The 24,856-nt window shown below is 47.6% G+C and overlaps 1 protein-coding gene across 3 annotated transcripts in view; it reads right to left on the bottom strand.

Moving 5' to 3' along the window:
* Positions 1–24,515, bottom strand: part of IRAK2 (interleukin 1 receptor associated kinase 2) — a 63,480-nt gene extending 38,965 nt beyond the window's left edge. For all 3 annotated transcript variants that reach the window (XM_030307391.1, XM_030307390.1, XM_030307392.1), the window contains exons 1-2: positions 24,331–24,515; positions 15,593–15,775 (exon numbers count right to left, since the gene is read on the bottom strand). In XM_030307391.1, the coding sequence (XP_030163251.1) occupies positions 15,593–15,775; positions 24,331–24,424 (277 nt within the window). In that variant the 5' untranslated portion in view covers positions 24,425–24,515. The remainder of the gene's footprint in view (positions 1–15,592; positions 15,776–24,330) is intronic.
* Positions 24,516–24,856: the final 341 nt, after the last annotated feature.

The raw sequence follows: 24,856 nt of genomic DNA, 5'->3' as shown, positions 1-24,856 counted from the left end.
GGGCTCCTGTGCTCCTCAAAGGGCCACCATGGTGGTATCTCAGGACATCTGTGTATGAGGCAGAAGGGCAGTGGGGGCTCCTCTCACGAGGCCCGCTACAGCCTGGCCCCAGCTCCCCTCGCAATGAAGCTGGTGAAGGGGACCCGAGACTGCGACTTCCTGCAGATGCCAGGCCACAACAGGAGATGTTCCCGAGCTACACTGCCTTCCTGAAGGTCCTACCTGCACCCTGAGCTGTCTGTGGCCCCAGAAAAAAACAGCACCTTCCCCTGTCTGAGGCCCCGGCTGAGCCTTGGTTTCCTCATCATCAAATGGAGGGGCGGGTGGGGAGGGTGAACATCCTGGCCTGACCTCACTGCAGCGTCCTATTGCTGGGGACTTCATCGTTTCTCTTTCTGCTCAAATCTTTGCCTCTCTGTCAGGACATAGCTGACAGGAGCATTGAGGCCACCAGCCCATCTGTGGCTGACCTCTATGGCCTCCACCCATGTGGGAAATAAAGGCTTCATTATGTTTTCATCCTAAGGAGACTTCAGCCTTCCTCTTTGTTTTTCTTATTCTTTTACAGTGACATGCAGTGGCCTACAGCTGGCACCCTGGGTCACATGTCAGCACTTGGGAGTGGGGGTCCCCACACGGAGAGGGGAGAACTGTCCTATGACATCAGCAGGGTCTACCTGCCAGCTCATTCCTGGCTGACACCCACCCTTCCACCCAGTCAACCTTCAAAGGCCACAGCCAGCCACAGAGGTCAGCTGACAGAGCTCCACGTCAGGCCCACAGTGACAGATAGATGACAAATTTCAGTTTCCTGTGAACCCCTGTCTCAGCGTGCTTTCAGATGTATTTTAGGTACTGACAATAAATAAGATGTATAAACATTAAACATCTCCACTTCTCTTCTTGAGCTGCTGGTGCCTGATCTGAGTCGTCGGAAGCTATGCCGTGGGACTTTGCGAGCCTCCTTTCCCACCTTCAAAACGAGAAGAAGGAGAAAATGTGGCTCTCTACCCTTAATGCCTATAGGAACCTGATCTCTGAGAGCCGGGCAGATATGACACCCACTCTTTCAGGCTGAGACAACTGAGTGCTGTTGAGGTAAAAATAGACCATCAATGACAGGGCAGGGCAAAGGAAGCCAAAGCATTCACGACAAAGGGTTGTGACAAACTTGAAATCTCACCACAAGTTTCCTGTCTGCCAAGGCCAAGACTGGAAACAAACTGGTTATAGCATTTCTATGACCGATGTATAGGCACAGCCTCACGCTCTTCTCCCCTGGGATTATATTCTCAAAATGATTCTACACATGTGAAGTTGGTTCTGCAGCATGATGAGATCCAAAAACACAAATTGTATTTTTGGGCGCCTGGGTGGCTCAGTCAGTTGAGCATCCAACTCTTGATTTCAGCTCATGGGACAGAGACCCACATCAGGCTCCATGCTGAGTATGGAGCCTGCTTAAGATTCTCTCTCCCTCGGGGCCCCTGGGTGGCTCAGTTGGTTAAGCGTCCAACTTCAGCTCAGGTCATGATCTCATGTTTCGTGAGTTCAAGCCCCACATCGGGCTCTGTGCTGACAGCTCAGAGCCTGGAGCCTGTTTCAGATTCTATCTCCCTCTCTCTCTGCCCTTTCCCCACTTGTTCTCTCTCTCTCTCCCTCTCTCTCTCTCTCTCTCTCAAAAATAAAAATTAAACAAAACTTAAAGAAAAAAGAACATAAAAAAAGATTCTCTCTCCCTCTTCTTCTGCCTCCCCCCCATCTCCCTCCCTCATGCACACGTGTTCTCTCTCTCAAAAAACAAAAAAAAAAAGAACAAAAATATAAACTGTGATCAAAGAGTAGAACAGAGACTAAGCGTGGGGAAGCTTCCATTTGTTTCCAGATCCAGCCTCTACAATTCCCACCTGTGTGCCGAGGGCAACTCTCTCAACCCTGAACATCATTTGCATCTATCTGTGGAATCAGAGTAATTATAACCTTCCTGTCCCAGGATTACCCCAGGACTCAGTGGGACAGGATATGTAAAGCAGCCAGCCCAAGGTCAGGGACAGGACACAAACTGCTTCAATGACCATCCTCTGCCCTCTCTCCCTGCCCAAAAGGCACAGAGAAAGAACCTCTGGTTCTCAGCTTAGGGTCTCTGAAGGAAGCATATGGGGTGAATGGCTATTGGCAACATTTTCAGTCCTCTAATGGAAACCGTGACTCTCAGCAGGCAGTGGCATGGTCTCGAAAGCCCCAGTGGCTGTGGGGCATCAGAGCCTGGGTGTATCTGAAGGTTCCCCAGGTAAAGCTGAGAGATCCACTGGCTTAACCCAGAGGGATGAGGGTTGAGTTTCAGGCACCAGGGGACAGGGACAGGGGAGCCAAAGCATTTCTCTGTGTCCCCTTCATGGAGCCAAATAGTGAGCTTACAGCGTTTGGCATGCTTCCCACCAGACGCAGTCAGGCTCACTGGCGAGGTGACCTGTTTCATGTGACAAATGAGAGGCCCTGTACCCTCACTCCCACGGAGTAGCTGTGAGGATGAAACACACAATGGCTCAACAGATATAAGCTATTATTCTTATTTACTATGGCTATTATCACTATCCCCAACCCGAGGTCAGGCTTTGTCTTAAGGGCTTTCCCATACACATGACCATATATATATATATATATATATATATATATATATATATATATATATAAGTAATCTCTACACCCAGTGTGGGGCTCAAACTTACAGCCCCAAGATCAAGAGTCACATGCTCTTCCAACTGAGCCAGCCAGGTGCCCCTATGCATGGCCTATTTAACAGCTCTGGGGAGCAGGTTCAACTGCTCTCTCCGTTTTATATATTCAAAAAAGCAAAACCCAGAATAGTCATCTTATGTCTGTTTCACTTATTTATGACCCACTTCCTTCAAGTGAAAGGCTGATGCATACTGAACCCTTGGGAGAGGTGCCTGGGGTTTCCCCCCCAGCTGCTCAAGGACACTGAATACTGTAGCAAACCCAGGAGCCGAACACTTGAGCAGAGGGGACTGTGCCAACAAGGTATTTCCTCAGTGAGCACAATCTGGAAATCCCTCCCTCCCTTCACAGCTCTCGAGATACACAGTGATGTAATATTTGTATGTGTGTTTTCACACTTCAGCTGACTCATGTGGCTGAAATGTAGCCTTCTAGCACAAATAAAAGTGATTCAGCCATAACTAAAGAATCCTGGTGCCAGCTGGCATTATCAGTGACAAACATAGCTTTCTGGATCTTCCTTTTTCCTTCCCCTTTTCATCTCTGGACTGGACCCTCCTGGATATCCAAAGTCCAACACACACACACACACACACACACACACACACACACACACACCACTCAACTCCCAATTCAAGCTAGACACAAAATTAGGCAAATCTGAGAGAATGACCTCCTAATCAGCCTTCCTAATTGCTCTGTCTCTGGTTTTCCATTGACCTGTACTCCACCAGCTGCTAAAATTATTTACCCTGCATTCATTCATTCATTCATTCATTCATTCATTGTGTTAGGGACTGGGGATGCCATCCATTATCAAAACTGACATAATCCCAACATCAAGCTAGTTAAATAAGGATTTCTGATTATAAGCTGGGAGAAGTTCTGCGCTGAAAACAAACTTGAGAGAGGGGAGGGTACCTGACAGACTTACTTACGTGGGGTGGCCTCGGAAGGCTTCTGTGGGCAGATACTATTTAAGGAGAGACTCAAAAGATGAGAAAGATTAGCCCCGGGAAGAATGCAAAGAGCTGGGGAGGGACCAGCATTCTGAGGAGAACATATTCGAAGGTCCGGAGGCAGAAAACCGCCCGGTGTATCTCCTCAAATGAAGGATGACCCTAGTGGCTGACCTAAATGAATGAAGGAGAAGGTGGCACAGATGAAGTGACAGAGCTGGGCAAGGGTTAGATCGCGTAGGCCATGGTTAGGTAGAACCTCATCATAAATCCCCGTGAACTGAGGAAACCTATAGGCGAGACACTGCTGACCAAACAGTCCTTTGCTTCTTCTCAAACCCAGCCTCCCTTGCTGGGGCCACGTGACCAGTTCTGGCCAATGGATTTTAACTGGAAATGCTATCATCACTTTCTGGACAAAGCCATTAAGAGCCAGTGAGCCTCTTTCAGCCCTTTCTTCCCCGGCCACGCTGCCCCTGGGAGCTATGTGTTCCACAGGACAAAGCCAGCTACAAAAATGCAGGAGGCAGCACTGGACATTAAGGAATCAATCTTTGTTGTGTTGAACAACTGAGATTTCAGGGTTTATCTGGGACTGCAACATAGCCTAGCCTATCCCGGTTAGGGGATGACCTCAAAGTGTTCGAAACTTGCAACCCAGGGAAGCCTACTTCCAAGAGCAGGAGTTCAGTAAATGGCCGTTCCTTTCATACCAGCTCTTACCTTTCCTCTCTAAAAAATTTGGGACTGGGGGAGCCTGGGTGGCTCAACCGGTTAAGCATCCGACTTTGGTTCAGGTCATGATCTCATGGTTCGTGAGTTCAAGCCCCTCACAGGGGTTGCTGCTGTCAGGGTAGAGCCCACTTCGATCCTCTCTCTCTCTCTCTGTCTCTCTCTCTGTCTCTCTCTCTCTCTCTCTGTCCCTCCCCCACTCACTGTGGTCTCTCTGTCTCAAAGATAAATAAACAATTGGGAACTGCTTTAGATGCATTGCATAGACCCTCTGTTCATTCTCACACAACTCCCAAAAAAACCCCACAGTAATTAAAGCCTTGCTTTATTCCAGTGGAATAGCTAGTGTGTGGAAGGAAAGTCAGATGATCTGTCCTGAGCCACACAGCAGTAACTTTTTAAAAACCTCACCAACTCTTTTGTTTTGAAGTTTCCTAGTTTACAAGAAAAATAGACAGGGCAATGTGTGTACCTGTTTTTCGGAGGGGGAAAGCGAGACCTGATACCTACCATCTAGTGACCTACCCCAGTAGGGTGTAAGGGTGTAAGTCCCCATCCCAGCCCATTATTTATGAGCAATGTGGCTCTGGGCATGTTAGTCAATCTCTGAGCCTCAGTTTCCACATCTATAAAATGGGGATAATAAGATTTGTGAGAGAAGATGCCTGCCTGGCACATATTAGGTGCAAAATACAAGTTACAACTAGTACCCAGATGGGCAGACTCCAGGCCTGGGGGAATCCTGGCCAAACACAGTGCCAACCTCCAGGGGCAATTCTCCAGTGACCCTGAATCCTATCCTTGTTTTTTTATTCCCTAGCAGTTGGAAACAGGCGGATCCTGGGAAGCCTTCCAAGAGAGCAAATGCAGGAGCCCCTTCCGGCCCTTGCAACAGCCCGGGCTCTTTTGGAAAGAAAGAGATCATTCTCTTCTGTTTCCTTTTAAACAGCAGCCAAAAATTCCCCATTCAATGAGAGCCCAGCTCCAGGAAGGAAATGACTTTGGCTGAGATGCCAAACCAAAAGTTAGAAATTGTCAAGGTTGCACAACCAAAACAAAACGTGAAAATTGCAAAAGTCACAAGAAAACTCCGAGAAGACGGTGGCAGCAGGAGGAATGATTCCAGAAGCTTCTTGCTCTCCCACTCAGATTCTCAAACCCGGAACCTCACAAACCCCTATTCCACATAGCGGACAGAACAATGGGCACACCCCAGGGACAAGCCCTCCAAAATCTTCCCTTTGCCCCTGAGAAAGCCGACCCTTGACCATGGCCTGTGAGGCCTTGAGTGGCCTGACCCTGCCCCCTGCGCCCTCTGTAGGCTCAGCCCACCCACACTCACATGTCCTTTAGCTGAGACCTCCACAGCCTCTCTGAGTCCTCAAACATCACTCCTTCCCATCTCCAGGCCTTTGCACGTGCTGTGCCCTCTGCCTAGAAATGCTTGCGAGGTCCCTCACTCACTAGGTCCACTTAGCCTTCGAATGGAAACTCAGTTTTCACTTCCTCAGGGAAGCTTGCCCTGATGAGATCAAATCCTGCCCTCTTTCATGCTATCACCCCACATGCACTTCCCCAAGCACTCACACTGCGGTTGGTTATGGTCTCCGTGTCATCATCCTGTTAGTATTTGTCTCCCACACTAGACTGCAGGCTCCTTGAGGCCTGGGACCGTGTCTATATTTTCATTGCTGTGTCCCTAGTGCCTGACATATTGTAGCCACTTGATAAATATTTCTTTAGTTCATTACTGACCCCTGCCCAGCTTCCACGTACCTCACTCTCTATGAGGAGGAATGAGGGAGAATTTTATCTCACGGGCTAGGCACAGCTGGTTTCCGGCCTCTTTCCTCAGAGCTAGAGCCATCTGGTCCTCACCATGAACAGGCTCAGCTCCTAGGCCTGCCTTTGGTGGCATTTAACCAGCTGTAGAGCTCAGCAGTGATGACAGCCGATCCGTCTTTGGCTGGAAGTCACAGCTCCAATACTTTGGCCTCTATCAAAGTATTCCAGTTCCTATGCACCCAAGATGCTAGAACTTGGGCTCTGGAGCCTGGCTTACAGTCCCCTCCCAAGGCTCAGAGTCTGGAAAAGTCCCTCTGAGGAGTAGGATCTTCATGTTTTGAGCCCCAGGGTGATGGTCAGCCCTGGCCCCCTGGGACAGACTCTTCTGATGCTGAATGCAGCCTGACCATAAAAGTCTGCTCCTGATCCCCTGGTCTCTCCATCATGAGGCCTCTCTGAAATGTCTGGCAATTTCACCATGGTCACCATTCTTTACAGCAGTGATTCCCACAGTGTGTTGGTTCCGTGGGATTATTTCCAAGTATCACATCAAAAGGGGTCCCATGATCAAATATAAATGGAAACATGGGCCTAAGCAGGTCTTTGCTACAGGACTTATCAGAGCCTTAATATGATGGTTTACATTGTGAATCTCCAAAGGTAGGGGCCACTGATAAAGCATACAGCATTGCCCAAGTTTAGTTATTCATGAGCTTTTGGTTTGCAGCAGGGGTATCTGGCTGGAGTACTCTTCTGAGACCCATGCTTTGGGAAAGGCTACTCTAGACTATGATTCGCCCTGCAGATGCCCTATGCACACAGTACTTTCCCCATCACAGACATCTATCAACCAGGACACACAGACAGCATTCCCCTGCATGTCCTGACCCTGAGATTAGGGTTTCACCCAAGAGCCAGCTCTTCCCTGTGGGCTTACCAGAGCCTGGAGCTATAACAACATCCATGGAGGACTACTTACAACTGGTCTTCACCCAAAGTTGGGAGGTGAAAGTGGACAGAACAGGGTAAGAAAGGGCAAGAAAATGGGCAATTTCATCTCACAAAGTGGGGAATCAATAGGCATTGCCTAGAGCTGACCAAGAAAGAACCAGAAATGTAAGGATGTTCTTTAAATGTTACAAAAGCAATATACTGAGGAACTAAAAATTGTGACATAAATGTATTAGAAAGGGAGAGAAGGGCGCCTGGCTCAGTCGGTTGGGTGTGCGACTTCAGCTCAGGTCATGATCTTGCAGTTGGTGGGTTTGAGCCCGTGCCGGGCTCTGTGCTGACAGCTCAGAGCCTGGAGCCTGCTTCAAATTCTGTGTCTCCTCCTCTGTCTGACCCTCCCATGCTCATGCTCTGTCTCTCAATAATAAGTACACATTGAAAAAAAAAAATTTTTTTTTAAAGGGAGAGAAGTTATGTATAAGCCAAATATTCTTCTAGGAAATTAGTGGATAATATTTAAATTAATAAATAGGAAAAGGACAAAAAAATAAGCTTTGTATGATGCATTAAAAAAAAGTTTGTGGGGCACCTGGGTGGCCCAATTGGTTAGGGGTCCGACTCTTGATTTCAGCTCAGGTCATGATCTCACAGTTTTGAGATCAAGTCCTGCATCAGGCTCTGCACTGACAGCGTGGAGCCTGCTTGGGATTCTCTCTCTCTCTCTCTCTCTCTCTCTCTCTCTCTCCATCTCTCTCTCTGCCTTCCCCCACTTGTTCTCTCTCTATTCCCTCTCTCTCTCAATAAATAAACTTTTTTTAAGTTTATATGTTGAATTTAAAAAAATAAAGTTTAGGGGTACCTGGCTGGCTCAGGTGGTAGAACGTGCTACTCTTGATCTTGGGGTTTTAAGTTCGAGCTCCATGTTGGATGTGGAAATTACTTAAAAATAAATTCTTTTTTTAAAAGTTTGCATGCTGCATTTAAAAAAAATAAAATAAAGTTTGTATGTTGCATTTAAAAATAAATATGAGGGGCCTCTGGGTAGCTCACTAGGTGAAGCATCCTACTCTTGGTCTCGACTTAGGTCGTGATCTCACAGTTCTTGAGTTCAAGCCCTGCATCAGGATCTGTGTGGACAGTGCAGAGCCTGCCTGGAATTCTCTCTCCCTCGCTCTGTGCCCCTTCCCTGCTTGTGTGCCCACACTCTCTTTCTCTCAAAATACATAAAGAAAACTTAAAAAATTAGGGGCACCTGGGTGGCTCAGTTGGTTAAACATCTGGCTTTAGCTCAGATCATGACCTCGTAGCTCATGAGTTTGAGCCCTGCGTCAGGCTCCGTGCTGATAGCTCAGAGCCTGGAGCCTGCTTCGGATTCTGTGTCTCCCTCTCTCTCTGCCCCTCCTCTGCTTGCACTGTCTTTCTCCCTCTCTCAAAAATAAACATTAAAAAAAAATTTTTTTTTAATTTTTTTTCAACTTTTTTTTATTTATTTTTGGGACAGAGAGAGACAGAGCATGAACAGGGGAGGGGCAGAGAGAGAGGGAGACACAGAATCGGAAACAGGCTCCAGGCTCTGAGCCATCAGCCCAGAGCCCGACACGGGGCTCGAACTCACGGACCGCGAGATCGTGACCTGGCTGAAGTCGGACGCTTAACCGACTGCGCCACCCAGGCGCCCCTAAAAAAATTTTTTAATTAAAAAAATAAAAATAAAAATAAATATGAAAGGGTCAGTATAAGCACATTATTTAGAGACAGTACTAATAAGGCAGAGAATGCCCATTCCCCTTGTCTTCACACATTCTAGAAGTTTTAGCTAGACATATGATTGCCTGGCTAAAAACTACACTTCCCAGACCAACAGGAAGCGGGCTGTGCAAGCCAAGTGGCCCTCCCTAAGGTCAGACCTTTCTCACTTCCCACTTCAGATGAGGCCACAGGGAATAATGAACAGGGAAGCTCTCCCCAGTGCCTGCCCCCATCCCTCACCCCTTTGTAAAACAGAGACCCAGACCCCACCCCTGGAGTTTCTGAATCCGAAGATGAGGTGAGACCCCAGAATTTGCATTCCTAACAAGGTCAAGGTGATGCTGATGCCTGGAGGTCTGGCGCAGTGAGAACCCCTGATCTACCAAGAAGAACAAGGGGTGCAGATGAATCAAGCCAAAAACTTACTTCCCTTGGCCGGGATGGACCTTTACACCTGCTGCTCTGCCAGATGTCTACTGCTACAGATCAGTGACCACAGCATGTTTCTCATTTCAAATGGGACAGTTGTGAGCGTGTCTCCCTGTGCAGATACCACCACTGGGGTTCTGAGTGTGCTGGGGGAAGGGGAGCAGGTAACTCCTCTTTGGTGGAGAGGTTCTGGACCACTGGGGGCTGATCCCAAGGACTACACATCACCCACAGATCCTGGGCCTTGAGCTAAAGGAAGACACTGATTAGGGCCTCGGGCCTGTCTCTCTTGGGGAAGGGGTGAGCACGTTTTAGTTGTGGGAAGACAGGTATAAATGGATATTTGGGTAGCCCAAAGGGGAAAATTCTAGGGAGACTGCTGACCCTCCAATATTTATTCCCTCCTCCTCTAGAGTAATAGAAGCTTTAGTTATGCACACAACCTCCCAGCTACAGATTACATTCCCCAAGTCTCCCCTGCAACTAGGTGCTATCATGTGACTAGGTCCTGGCCGACAGCTTGGGTGGCAATTTAGGCGTGCACCTTATTTAAGTACTGGAGTCTGCCCTTAGTAACAGCAGTGAACCAGAAATGTTAATACAGACAACCACCAAGAGATGGCTCAGAGAATAAAAAGGGGTTGACGCTGGAAAACAAATTTGCTAGAGGAATGGGCAGTTGGGTAGTAAGCCTTCTGTACTAATGTATTCTAATTCTTTTTTTAAGGCATTTTTTAAAATGTTCATTTATTTTTGAGAGGGAGGGGAGGGGTAGAGAGACAAGGGGACAGAGGATCCAAAGCAGGCTCCATGCTGACATCAGACAGCCCAATGTGGGGCTTGAACTCACGAACCATGAGATCAGGACCTGCACAGAAGCTGGATGTTTCAGTTGGAGGAACCCAGGTGCCCCTATTCTAATTCTCATCACATTTAATGTTAGGAGTTTGGCAAACAGAATAACAACAGTCTTGGCAATGAAGGTGGAGAAAATACCAAGGGACAGAGACCCACAGACCCAGGTCTCTACACAGTCAGAACAGCGACCACCCACAGTACTTGATTTCAAGAGACTAGATGCAATGTGGCCCCCAGGGGACCCCACACACTGCCCTTCAGTTCAGATACAATCTTCAGAAGGCCTCTGTTAAATACAAATATAGCACCTGGAGATACAAATACAAATATAGTCTCTAAGGAAGCCAATTTATACCTAGGACCTCTGGTGTGTGCGGTTTCCAAGCATGCTTCTATCAAATCTATTCTAGAGGCCCTTTAAGAAGTGGTAGGCATGGGGCGCCTGGGTGGCGCAGTCGGTTAAGCGTCCGACTTCAGCCAGGTCACAATCTCGCGGTCCGGGAGTTCGAGCCCCGCGTCAGGCTCTGGGCTGATGGCTCAGAGCCTGGAGCCTGTTTCCGATTCTGTGTCTCCCTCTCTCTCTGCCCCTCCCCCGTTCATGCTCTGTCTCTCTCTGTCTTAAAAATAAATAAACGTTGGAAAAAAAAAAATTAAAAAAAAAAAAAAAAGAAGTGGTAGGCAGACATCAGGTTCTCAAACTGCCGGAAGCAGCTGATCAAGTTCATAAGCAATCTTCCTCAAGCAAATGCAAAATAAGGTTTAACTAAGTTCTGATTAGGGAAGGGAAAATGGCTTTGACTAGTCAGAATACAGAAACTTAAAACGCTTCACACATATAGAATATGCCCTCTATATTTACCTCCAAAAAGGGGCAGAGATTTATGGCACTTTTTTTAACTAATGACAAAAATAGAAAGGGGAAGTGTCCTGCTTGAGGACGTAAAACAATAGTAAAAACACAACCAGACTGTCAGAAGAACATCGAGGGGATTTGTGGATGTGGAAACAAGTGTTAGTCTCTCTTCCTCAGGGGCTAAGGGGGAGAGAGGAGAGGTTTGAGGGGCAAAGGTAGACTCCCACAGTCCTGACAGGTTGAGGGCAGCTGGACCAGGAAAGCGGGGATCTGAGTACAATTCTAAACAGAAGAGAGGCTGACAGAAAAAAAATCACTGTTGCCTGGAAGCCCAAATGCTGTGTTCAGTGAAGTTTCTGTGAGAAATGCTAAGCATGAGGGCGTTGGATCCAGATACGCCTGGGTGTGACCTCCATCTGTACCCACGACCAGAATTATGCCCCTGGGGGAGTCACTGAGCCATTCTTGGCCTCAGTCTCCTTAGGTGGAGAAGGGGCTCCTTAGAGCACCCACCTCAAGGGGCTTTTGGGAGGAGGCAAGCAGGCAGCTCAGGGCTCAGTCAATATAGTTAGCTTAAAGTGTCGTGCCGCAATGAGTGGCTTCTTTAAATCTGGCACTACATTGTGTGTTGACCTCAAATCGTTAAGAACATGTTCAAGATTAGTCAACAGTCAGGTTTTGACGTCAATGGCGAGTTGATGTGTCCAACCAGAGGCCTGTCTCAATGCCTGGTACTTGTCTGCTTTCGGGGCTCAGGACATCCCGGTAGTGTTTCAGCCGCTCAGCAGAGACAAAACCAGGGTGTCGTGCGGGCCCCAACCCACTGGCCCCCTCCCCGAAGTGGGCTAGGCTGGAGAAGCCCAGGCCGCTAGATTCTGACTGCATCTGACCCAGTGGCATTTCCCCTCACCTCCAGCGGCCCCTTCCCTCCTTGCCTCTTTTCCAACCCATTAAGAGTTTACCATTAAATCTCTCAAAAGGTGAAAAATATTTGAGGACATAGTCAGTGCTAATCGTATCTCCATATCCACCACGTGCCAGGCTCTGGGGACACAGAGAAGCCAGAGCCAGGGTCTACGCATGGCTAAACAGGGCAGGCGTCGGTCACACCAACCAACAAGGTCTGAGGGACAATGGGGGCCACGGCACCACGAGTGTCCAGAGGGGGCTCAGACGGCATCCAGCCCACCCCCACTGGACAAAGGCGGGACTAAGGCTCAGGGAAAGGGAGGACCTGCCCATGTAACAATAGGGCTTAGCCACACTGCCTGACCACCTTCCTGTAAAACCACAGCCACCCCCGGCTGACCCAGATGAGGACCTGGCCTTGGGGATGTGAGGGTAAGGATGCTGTCTGACTGGACTTAAGGGTACCCTCTCAGGACAGAAGGGCTGGCAGGGTAGGGAGGGGTTTCAGGAAGTTCCCAAAGGCTTGGGGAGTCTGGGGGCTGAGCAGACTATCCCTCCCCAGTCTGAGGAAGATGGTGAGCTGGGGGAGGCTGGCCAGACAGGGGCAGAGGCTGCAGAAGTTTGGGGGTGGCCATGTTTTGAGATGTGCCCATTCTTGATTCAGAGATTACGCTGCTAGGGCCTGGAGGCAGGGAACAGGCCGAGTCCCACACTGGTGTGTCACTGCTTGCTGTGTAAGCAGGATCTTCCCCACATCCTGCCCCAGGCAGAGAATCCTGCCAGCAGAGGAACGGTCCTTCATCTAATAAGATCTGATGGGTGTGCAGAAGCCCTGTGTCCCCGGACACCCGAAATCCTGAAGAATCACTACGTGCCTAAGGGCGAGAGATGGTCTCACTGTCCCACTAGCCTTCCCTGCCCAAGAGGTGATCTACCCCTGTGGTGTACCCGAAATCCTGCCTTGGGCTTCACCTCTAGATCCCCTCACCCGCAGGGCCACCCCAATGTCCCTTATTCTCCTGCCACCTCTGAGGGTGGAGGTTTCTAAGCCCCCATCAATCAGCTCTTTGCTCTAGATCCTACCATCCCTCCTCCTGGAAGCCCTCCATGATTCCAGAAGTCCTGAGGTACAGTCAGGAAAGTGTTGAACCTGTGTCTATTGATTCAGCCAGCTTCTTCCCAGACCAAAAGCCCCAGACAGGATGACACCAGAGCCTACACAGGGTCTTCTGCAGGTCTCTGTGGCTCAGAATGCACTGCTCTTGACTCCCACACCAGCTTCATGCTGGTTCCTTCAAAATCCAGTGCTCTCCCTGGGCTCTCTTACCTCAGCTCTTCACATGGCTGTCTCCTTTCCATCCCTCCAATTTCACCTTCTCCGACTTCTTAGCCTTCCATGACTAACATCTTCTAGGAGACTCTCCTGCCTGCTCACTCCAACCTATTATTTTTATTTATTTTCCTGTCCATTGATTATATCTTCATATGACTATATCCTCCATGAGGGCAAAGGACCTGTCGCTTTGCCCATCACTGTCGTCTAGAAACTAGGACAGCACCAGGCACTAGGCAGGGGCTCAGAAAGTACCTATTAAAAGACCGGCTTGTTGGGGCGCCTGGGTGGCTCAGTCGGTTAAGCGTCCGACTTCAGCTCAGGTCATGATCTCGCGGTTCGTGAGTTCGAGCCCCGCGTCGGGCTCTGTGCTGACAGCTTGGAGCCTGTTTCTGATTCTGTGTCTCCCTCTCTCTCTGCCCCTCCCCTGTTCATGCTCTGTCTCTCTCTGTCTCAAAAATAAATAAACGTTAAAAAAATAAATAAATAAAATAAAATAAAAGACCGGCTTGCTGCCCCACACTGTCTCTTTGGAGACATGAGAAGGGGTGGGTTCTAGATGGGAGTAGCCATGACCCTACCTGCCTTCTGCTAAGCATTGGCTGAACACAAGGCACTTGGCATAATTCTACTTCAATTTTGCAGCATCTCTTCATGGCAGAGAACGATTATTACCTGCTAAATACGTTCCCACCACTGTTGTAATAGCGGGTAAGAGGGTAATTTGGTAATACTGATCCAGATATTTTTTTAATTTTTAAATTTTTGTTTATTTTTTTAATGTTTTATTTTATTTTTGAGAGAGAGACAGACAGACAAAGTGTGAGCAGGGGAAGGGCAGAGAGAGGGGGAGACAGAATCCAAAGTAGGCTCCAGGCTCTGAGCTGTCAGCACAGAGCCCGACATGGGGCTCGAACCCACAAACTGTGAGATCATGACCTGAGCCAAAATCAGATGCCTAACTGACTGAGCCACCCAGGCTCTCCAGTTTTTATTTTAGAGAAAGAGGGAGCACACACAATCGGGGAAGGGGCAGAAGGAGGGAGGGAGAGAAAGAGAGAGAGAGAGAGAGAGAAACTTAAGCAGATTCCACGCTCAGTGCAGAGCCTGATGCAGGCTCAATCTTACCACCTTGAAATCATAACCTGAGCCGAAATCAAGAGTTGGATGCTTAACCAACTAAGCCACCCAGGTGCTCCAGTAATATTGGTACAAACATTAACCAAAACTTAAGGGGCACCTGGGTGGCTCAGTCAGTTGAGCATCTGACTTTGGCTTAGGTCATGATCTCATGGTTCGAGAGTGAGTTCGAGCCCCATGTCGGGCTTACTGCTGTGCTGACAGCACGGAGCCGGCTCTGGATCCTCTATCCCCATGTCTCTCTCTGCCCCTCCCCCGCTCTCTCTCTCAAAAAAAAAACATTTAAAAAATACACATAAAAATAATAAAATAAAATCATTTTAAAAACTCAAAATACAGGAGCACCTGGATGGCTCAGTCAGTGGAGTGTACAACTGACCCTTGATCTTGGAGTTGTGGGTTTGAGCCCCACGTTGGCTGTAGAGATTCCCTTAAAAATATAATCTTTAAAAAAAAGTAGTTGTAGATGTCACATATATGTTAGCCAATGCACAGAAAACTTCCAGTAAGATAGGCATGACATTGTTAATAGTGGTTACCTTCTTGGGGAGTAAAACTGAGAATATAGGATGACGACATAAATCATTTTTTACTGTAGACTCTTTTGGATTTTTCTGTATAGCTATCTTTTTAATCGTTATTTTTAAATGTACTTTTGGAATAGAGAAGCAGACTTTTAAAGGTACAGAAGAACTTATAGAAAAGTCTCTCTCCGGGGCGCCTGGGTGGCGCAGTCGGTTGGGCGTCCGACTTCAGCCAGGTCACGATCTCGCGGTCCGTGAGTTCGAGCCCCGCGTCGGGCTCTGGGCTGACGGCTCAGAGCCTGGAGCCTGCTTCTGATTCTGTGTCTCCCTCTCTCTCTGCCCCTCCCCCGTTCATGCTCTGTCTCTCTCTGTCCCAAAAATAAATAAACGTTGAAAAAAAAAAAATTTAAAAAAAAAAAAAAAAAAAAAAAAAAAAAAAAAGAAAAGTCTCTCTCCAATATCTGGTTCCCTGGCCACCCAACTGCTCTCCCAGAGGTAATTTCTTAGTTGGGTGGTAAATTCTGTCAGTTACGTTTTTTTTCTAAGGTGAAGAAAAGTTCCAAGGCCAGAGGGTGCGGCTCCTGCGGAAACCTGCTCGCGGGCGGCTGAGCGGGCCGCCTTGGATACTCACAGTTCAGAATGATCTGGGCGGCGCGGTAGAGCTGCAGACGGCACAGAAGGTCCACCAGCTGCTGGACGGTGGCCTGCCGCATGCCCCACCACCACAGAAGCTCCCGCGTGATGCTCACGCCCTGCACCCGATCCATCGACTTGATCTTTCGCAGCTGGGTCAGGTCTGTGATCACATACGAGGCTGGAAGGCAAGCGAGAGGCCATCTCAGCGTCAGAAAGGCAGTACTTCCACCAGAGGGTCACCAGGCTAGCGGCCTTTGTCCGCAGTAGCTTCTCACTCGCTCCCCTTCACACCTGAAATTCTACCTGTAGCTGGGATCCATAGGCAGCCCGAGTTATAGCACTGAGTCCACCTGACACCCATGGGACTGGCACTTTGACACCTCAGTGTAAATATCAACTTCACAGCCACACAAAACTTAGGAGAGAGCCCACTGGAGGAGAGGGTCAGGGGCGACTTTGAGCTTTAGCTGCTTGTCCGTTATGGGCAAGTCACCTCACTGGTAGGAGCCTCAGTTTCCTCAACTGTAAGAGGGGGCAGGTAATAGAACTTCTCTTGCCTCCCCTCCTAGAACAGAAGCTCCATGTAGACAGGAAGTTTTATCTGTTCTGTCCACTGTTAGATCCCCAGAGCAGAGAACAGCACCTGGTACAGAGTGGGGGCAAGACCAGGACCAAGGTGAGGCAAAGGAGGCACTCAGGGGCAAAACTTAAGGCACTCAGGGGCAAAAGCTCACTCTCAGGGCTGATCTCAGAAGTTAGAGAAGTAGCTGGAAAGTAGGTGCCTCCTTAAATTTTGCCCTGGGCATCTCATTCTCCTCACCCCTAAGTCCTAGCCTTGGCAGCAAGGGAGGGGGAATAATGAATGAATGAATGAATGAATGAATGAACGAACGAAAAAACCAAGGAACAAATGAACCCATGGCCCAGCATCCTCATAGAACTGTTACAGGCATCAAGAAGGACCATGCATCTAGGGGCGCCTGGGTGGCTCAGTCAGTTAAGCGTCCAATTTCAGCTCAGGTCACAATCTCATGGTTTATGGGTTCAAGCCCCATATCAGGCTCTGTGCTGACAGCTCAGAGCCTGGAGCCTACTTCAGATTCTGTGTCTCCCTCTCTCTGCCCCTCCCCCACTGGAACTCTGTCTCTCTCAAAAATAAAATAAACATTAAAAAATTATTTTAATAAAATAAAAAAAAAGAGAGCTCATGCATCTAAAAGCACATTGCCAACTCAGAAACACTACAAAATTTGCAGGTGGCTGCTGCTGGCAATACTAAATATAAAGCATTCCTGCTTTCCATTTTTCATGATAAAATTAATGGTTGTTCACTAAAGAAAACTTGGAAAAAAAAGGGGAGAAAAACACCAATATAACATGTTACACAGCATCCCACTAGGGTACTTTCTCTTTCCAAAACTCTCCTCTCCCCTCCCCTCCACACAGGAGCGGTTCTAGATGCACTGTTGCTGGACTGTAAGATTTTGCATCCTGCTCTCATTTACTATCATTACACCATCAGCATTTTCTGAGTTGTTACAAACTCTTGCTAAATGGCATTTTGAATGGTCACATGTATTCCACTGAGTTTACTAAAGTGAAGGAGGCTTTTTTTGTCCTAATTAGGAATAAAATAATCACGCTTCAGTTCCAGATTTTCAGAAATCATGGAACAGGAATGCATATAAACATCAAGTTGTTCGTTCATTCGTTCATTCATTCGGCAAAACATCACTGAGCACTTCTGTCCTCCAAGCCTGTGACAAGCTGTAGAGATACCGTGGTGAATAAACCAGAAGCCCATGGAGATTTCTGTTTGAAAAATACAAACATAAGTGAACTGAGTGGGGAAGGGGAAGCAAGAGATAAAACTCAGGACTACATTAAAGGCCTCGAAGGCCGGGCTATATAGAGTTTGGACTTGATCCTAAGAGCCACAGTCACTACCTACAGAAGACCTCAGAGCCAGGGAGTGACATGATCACATTGCACAATCCCCTCCCTCTGGAGGAATGGGAAAGACTGAGACAGCCTCAATCTTTCTGCAGAGAGAAAGCCTGTTAGGGGATGGAAAGTTCTCAGTTGCAACTTTAGTCACTGGAAACCCCAGGCCAGATTCCTGGTCAGTGGGAAATGATGTCAGCAGGGTCAGGGGCTGCTTCTAGAAGCTGAGAGAAAAGAGGGGAGGGAAGAGGAAGGAACACCTCCCCCACACCTCTCCCTGCCCCCTTCCCTATGCACACGGCTATTCACCTGTTCACCGGCACAGCACGCCTCGCATTCTTCAGAGGTAGTGGGAAAAACAGAAACCCTGGTGTGGTGTTCCACCACACCTTTGTGGGGTGAGCTTTCCTTACAGGCAACACAAGAGAAATAGGAACTCAGCCCTGAGGTGCCTTGCACTTTGAACATTTCCATGAAAGCACATTTGCATGAAAGTGACAATTCTTAACGCATTAACCTATCAACGTCTAACCAGGCCCTTAAAACAGGGTCAAGGCAAGATAGAGATCTTGGGGGAATGAGTCAGCACTGAGGGCCCTGCTAAGTTCCCAGCTCTTTTCTCAGCACACACAAGAAATACTTGGTCATTATTGGCTAACAGGATGAAATCAAAGTCTCTGTGATCATCCCACACTGGTCATACTTTTGCTTCTAATCTTCCAAACTTTTCTACAGATATAAAAATACATATTTATATAAGCAGGACAGGACAGGGGTGGTTCAGGGCCTAGATTTTGGATTTTGAGGCCAGGGTTCAAAATCCTATTCTGCTACTTAGGAAGGACCTTCACCTCTTCCTGTGCCTCAGTTTCCTCATCTGCAAATGAGGATAACAATAGCACCTGCCTCAGAAGCTGTTGCAAGGATCAGATTAGTCATATATACAGAGGTACTTGGACTAATGCTTCATACATAGAAAATATAAGTGTTAACTGTAATTATTAAGCCATCTACGTTCTATGAAAACCTGGTTTTGTTCTCTGTGGTTAAGACCACATGGGACCATCCCACCGGATCTGAGTCCCCGAATCCTGCAGGAGTTCGTTCACTGATAGTAGTAAGCCTTGCCTCATGCTCAAAGCCCTCTGAAACAGATAAGACATAGCCTCCTGAAATGATTCCTGGCCAGTGGGAAGTGATGTAGGGTCAAATGACCCTTGTCAGGATTAATGGGACTCCTCCATGGCTAAGAGAAGGAGAAAACACGAAAGACCCTAACATGTCCTCTAAGCATCTCAGCAACTCACTCCCATTTTGTAGATGAGGAAACAGAAGGCTCAGAGAGAGAGGCAGTCACTTGCCCAAAATCACACAGCTAGACCGGGACAAAGCAGGGCGATGCACAAAGGCTAGCACATGCATGACTGAGCAAGATGCAGAGCAGTCCAACAAAGCAACTCCTGCCCTCGGGCCCTTTGGAAAACACCTGGGTGGGTGACGCTGTAAGAAGCCTGTCTTCCCCTAAGACAAAAAATGGATGCCACTGTAATCATAGGGAAATGAACAGGAAGCAGCCACAATGTCTCCCAACAGTTGCCAAATCCAAAGAGCACGCATATGTGGCCATGTGATTTTCTAAATCACCTGACAAAGGATCTTCCCACCCCACGTACCCCCCAGTACCACAATCTGCCCTAAGGGACTATCTTTTCTTTTCTTTTTTTTAAGTTTATTATTTATTTATTCTGAGAGACAGAAAGAAAGAGAAAGAAAGAGAGAGAGAGAGAGAGAGAGAGAGAGAGAGAGAGAGAGAGAGAATCCCAAGCAGGCCCTGCACAGTCAGTGCAGAGCCCATTGCGGGGCTTGAACTCACAAACCAGGAGATCATGACCTGAGCCAAAACCAAGAGTCAAATGCTTAACTGACTGAGCTACCCAAGTACCCCTCTTTTCTTTTTTTTTTTTTTTTTAAATTTTTTTTTCAACGTTTTTGTTTATTTTTGGGACAGAGAGAGACAGAGCATGAACGGGGGAGGGGCAGAGAGAGAGGGAGACACAGAATCGGAAACAGGCTCCAGGCTCCGAGCCATCAGCCCAGAGCCTGACGCGGGGCTCGAACTCACGGACCGCGAGATCGTGACCTGGCTGAAGTCGGACGCTTAACCGACTGTGCCACCCAGGCGCCCCCCTCTTTTCTTTTCTAAATGACTCACAGAAGCAAAGACTCTTTAGCAATGGAAGGACAATGGCGATCACTAGTGCTGATGAAGAGGAAGACAGACAATACTGTGATCTGGCAAGGAGCAGCTAAACGGGCAACATGGCTAGCTCCCAGCCCAGCGAGCCCCATGCCAACACGGAGAGCTGGTTGACCATGGGCCAAAGCCAATTCAGTGGGGTAAAAAGTGCACACCCACCCCGTCCTTGCCATTCCTACATCCTTCAGCTCATCATTTGTTCAAGTGGCTGTTGAATGTCTGCCCACTGGCCAGGTGCTGTCCTAGACTCTGGGAATACAGGAGTGAACCAGATGGGTGAGGTCTCTGCACTCATGGTGCTTACATTCTCCAGGGAGAGAGACACATAAATAAATAAGGAATGAGGTAATATCAAAGTATGTTAAGTGGAACAGAGGAAATAAAACACAGTGGTGGTACAGAGTAACAGGGGGGCAGGGTGGGCCTCTGGAATAAGGTGAAGTATGAACTGAGACCAGAAGGGCTATGGCCCTCCAAAGATGTCAGTATCCTAAACCCCAAAACCACCTTGAGTGACAAAAGCGACTTTGCAGATGGGCTCACATTAAGGGTTCTGAGATGAGATTATCTGAATGATCGGAGTGGACCTAATGTAATCACAAGGGTCCTTACAAGGGGGAATCAGCAGTGTCTGATTCAGAGAAGATATAGTAACAGAAGCAGACGTCAGAGAGAGATTTGAAGATGCTTTGCTGTTGGCTTTGAAGGTGGAGGGAGAGGCCACAAGCCAACGTAAGCAGGCAGCCTTCTAGAAGCTGATACATTTGGGCAAGAAAATGAATTCTCCTCTACAGCGTCCAGGAAGAATGCAACCCTGCCAACACCTTGATTTTAGGACTTGTGACCTCCAGAATTGTAACATGATAAATGTGTGTTGTTTTTAAGCCATTAAATTTGTGGTAATTCGTTACAGCGGCAAGAGGGAACTAAGCAGCCATGGTGAACACTGGGGGAGGAATGTCCCAGGCAGAGGCAACAGCAAGTACAGAGGCCCTGAGCCTGGACCAGGGAGGCCAATGTGGCTGAAAGCAGGGCAAGCAAGAGCAAGTGTGGAAGGAGAAGAGGTCAGAAGTCAGTGGGAGTCAGATTGTGACAGATCGGGAAAGCCTGGTAGAGCTCGGATTATATCCTAAATCACAATTGGAAGTCTTTGAAGACTTTGAGCAATTCTGGTGTCTCCAGGGTCTAAAAAATCAGAGGTATTCCTCAAAGAGGATGTACAGAGGGCCAACAAGTACATAAAAAGATACTCAGCATCACTAGTCATTAGAGAAATGCAAATCAAAATTACAATTACATTCACACCTGCTCAGATGGGTAGCAGTGAAAAGACAGATAATAACAAGTGTTGGGGAGGATATGGAGAAATTGGACCTTCGTACACGGGTGGAGGGACTGTAAAATAGTGCAGACAATATCGAAAACAGTCTGGCACTTCCTTAAAACGTTAAATATAAAGTTACCATATGACTCAGTAATTCCACTCCTACGTATCTACTAAGGGAAATGAAAACATATATCTACATAAAAACTTGTACACAAGTATGCACAAGAGCATTATTCCAAACAGCCAAAAAGTGGAAAGGACCCAAATGTTAACCCCATTAACTGGTGAATGGATAATAAATTGTGCAACATTATTCAGCAATAAAAAGAAATGAAGCACTGATACATGGTACAACAGAGATGAATCTTGAACACTAATGCTATATGAAAGAAGCCAATCACCAAAGACTACACGTTATATGATTCCATTTCTATGAAATGTCCAGAATAGGTAATGCCCAAAGCTGAGGAAAATGAGTGGTATGTGGTGGGAATGTTGGGGTTGACAATCAAGGGGCATAGGGTTTCTTTTGGGGGCAACGAAAATGTTCTAAGATTAACTGTCGAGATGGATATGCAACTCTCTCTATATATTAAACACCATTGAATTATATACTTTAGATGGGTGAATTGTATGGCATATGGATTATATCTCATAAAGTGCTTTCAAAGAGCCACAGGTGTTGGGGGCACCTGGGTGGCTCAGTTGGTTAGGTGTCTGACTCTTGATCTTGGCTCAGGTCATGATCTCACGGTTTGTGAGTTCCAGCCCCACATCAGGCACTGTACTGCCAGTGAGGAGCCTACTTGGGACTCTCTCCCTCTCTGTCTGCCCCTCCCCTGCTCACTCTCTCTCAGAATAAATAAACTTTAATAAAAAAAAAAAGCCACAGGTGTACCTTTTAAATATCTTAGGAACAGAAGTTCCTCTGGTGTTTACAGTCAAGGCCGACATGAAAAAAAAAAAAAAAAAAAAAACCTAGAGGGAGTCTCCTATACAAAATTTGTCCACTGCCCAGGAAACATTCAAAGTAGATAAGTCACAGGTCATTGGAACAAAGGAACAGTCTAGAAGATCAGGTGGTGTCCTGACTTTCTCAGAGGTGTCCTGACATGTTAGCAGTGACCGCCTCTGGGGAGACGACTGAGACTGAAGACCCGGAAGAAGAAAGACATTTACCTTCCTCCCCACCCCTGCTGTATTATTTACTTTTATAAATGCATGCGTCGCTTTTTCCATTAAAAATAGTTAACAAAAATACAAGCTAAAAATAAAACCTAAATCCATGTTGCTAAGGAACATTGCTTGGCAAGGAGAAATACCTGAATATTTTAAGTTAAAAAAGCATGCTATTAGAATGTACAAAATGATACAATTTTTGAAAAATGCATGCACATAAGTAAATTTATTATTATATACTAGAAGGTATAAATCACATAGCACTCTGCTAACACATAGGAAGTAGGCAGCAAAAGTTGTTGCTGTTTATTATCATTATTATATTAGCATCCAAGTAAGAATGGTTATCCCTGAGTAGTGGAATTTGAGCTAATCTTTGTTTGCCACGCTATTTTTCAATAAGCGTGTATTATTTTTGTTACTGGTTGAAAACGGGGTTTCTGAATCTGAGCACTATTGACACTTTGGACCTGATAATCCTACGTGGAGGGGGCTGTCCTGTGCATTGTAGGGTGGTTAGCAACACCTCTGGCTTTTACTCACTGCATGCCCCCAGCTGTGACAACCAAAAATGTCCAGACATGTGTTTAATCGCCTATGGTTGAGAATCACTAGGTTAAAAGGTATATTATTTGCTCAAACTGATAGATAACAAAAACACGTTCATTTTATTACTATTCTTTCAACTGTGCATATATCATACACTCTTGTATAAATGGTACATATCATAATCTAAGTTCGAAAGAAAATACAGAGATCATTTTAGGGGAACCTAGGTGGCTAAGTCAGTTAAGCGTGAGTTCGAGCCCCGCATCCAGCACTGTGCTGACAGCTCCGAGCCTGGAGCCTGCTTCAGATTCTGTCTCCCTCTTTCTGCCCCTCCCCCACTAGGGCTCGCTCTCACTCACTCTCTCTCAAAAATGAACAAACGTTAAAAAAAATTTTTTTAAAGAAAATACAGAGATTATTTTAAAAATAAAGTGGTACCAGTTACAATGACTTCAAACACAAACATAATAATTATTTTTAAAAAAATTTTTTTTTCGACGTTTATTTATTTTTGGGACAGAGAGAGACAGAGCATGAACGGGGGAGGGGCAGAGAGAGAGGGAGACACAGAATCGGAAACAGGCTCCAGGCTCCGAGCCATCAGCCCAGAGCCTGACGCGGGGCTCGAACTCACGGACCGCGAGATCGTGACCTGGCTGAAGTCGGACGCTTAACCGACTGCGCCACCCAGGCGCCCCAAACATAATAATTATTAATACTTCCTTATTACTTACAAGAATCTGACACTTAAGTGTCAGGTGCCTTTGCGTAATTTTCATTACTCACAAGAACCTCCAGTTTACAGATTAAGAAACTGAGGCTCAGAGAACTGAAGCAACTTGTCCAAAGTCACCAGCTGGGAGGAGGTGGAGCCTGGAATGCAGACCTCGGCTTGGGAATCGGAGGACCAGAGGCGCGCAGCGTCCCCCCCGCCCCGCCCCAGATGCCAGGCCCTCTCTGCCTATTACCAAGCTCAAACAAACAAACACACCAAGGAGTTTAGCAACCGTTTAGCAACGCCATGCCCGTAGGCAATTTACTCCATCACTCTCTCAATCTGTCTCCACGTCTGTAAAAAGGTGTAAGAGAAACATGCATTTTATAGGCCCTTGTGGGAATTCAATGAGATAATCCGTGTCAGTGCCTGCATCCGGGCGGGACGCACAGTAAGCGCACAGTAATTGCTGATAGAGCTATTAGAATAAGCTTTACCGTAAACAGCAAAGTCGAGCCGGTCATTATTCAGCGACAGATGAACAACAGAAATTTTCTAAGATCGTCCAACACCTTCCAGACAATCCCGGTGGTAGTGGTGAGGAGTGGGGGGGTGTCCAGATAAGGGGTGGTGGCCAGCTGAGGATACACGACGAGGCTCCGGCCCGGAACGGCCGCACAAAGAACCCCTCGGTTCGGGACCCACTTAAACAGGGGTGGGCAGGGGGCTTGGTGGCGGGGTCGCCAGGGGGAGCCCACTCACCGAACTGCATCCAGTCCCACTCGCTGAGCGTGTCCATGTTGCGGCACAGGTCGTCCAGTACCCAGGCGGGCAGCTGGTAGATGTAGCAGGACATGGCTGGGCTCCGGAGGCCGGCGGGCAGGCTCGCCGGCAACTGGGGCAGCCCCGCGGGGACCCGGGGCTTCTCTACTCCGAGGGCGGGCGGGTCCCAGCCAGCCAGCCAGCCACCTCCTCCGGGGAAGTGGGCGGGCCGGGAGCTTGGCACCACCGCCCCCAGCGGCCACTCGCGGCGCGACACCCGCCCCGCCGGCTGGACCGACTGGCGACGTGGGGCGGGAACGCGTTTAAGGACACACGAGGACTTCAGTGGCAGTCCCAGGAGGACTTCTGACTCCAGTCCCAGTGTTTTGGGCGCTCCGCCACATAGAATTCATTCAACAAATATTCTGTTAATTACCTACTATATGCCAGGCACTGTTCAAGGTATTGGAGATACAGGATTGGAGAAAATCTACAAACTTCCTTACTTTCATGGGACTTAAAACCT

The sequence above is a fragment of the Lynx canadensis genome, chromosome A2, assembly GCF_007474595.2.
Source record: "Lynx canadensis isolate LIC74 chromosome A2, mLynCan4.pri.v2, whole genome shotgun sequence".
NCBI lineage: Eukaryota > Metazoa > Chordata > Mammalia > Carnivora > Felidae > Lynx > Lynx canadensis.
Note: the sequence above shows the minus strand (reverse complement) of the source record. Positions and strands in the feature narration are given on the sequence as shown.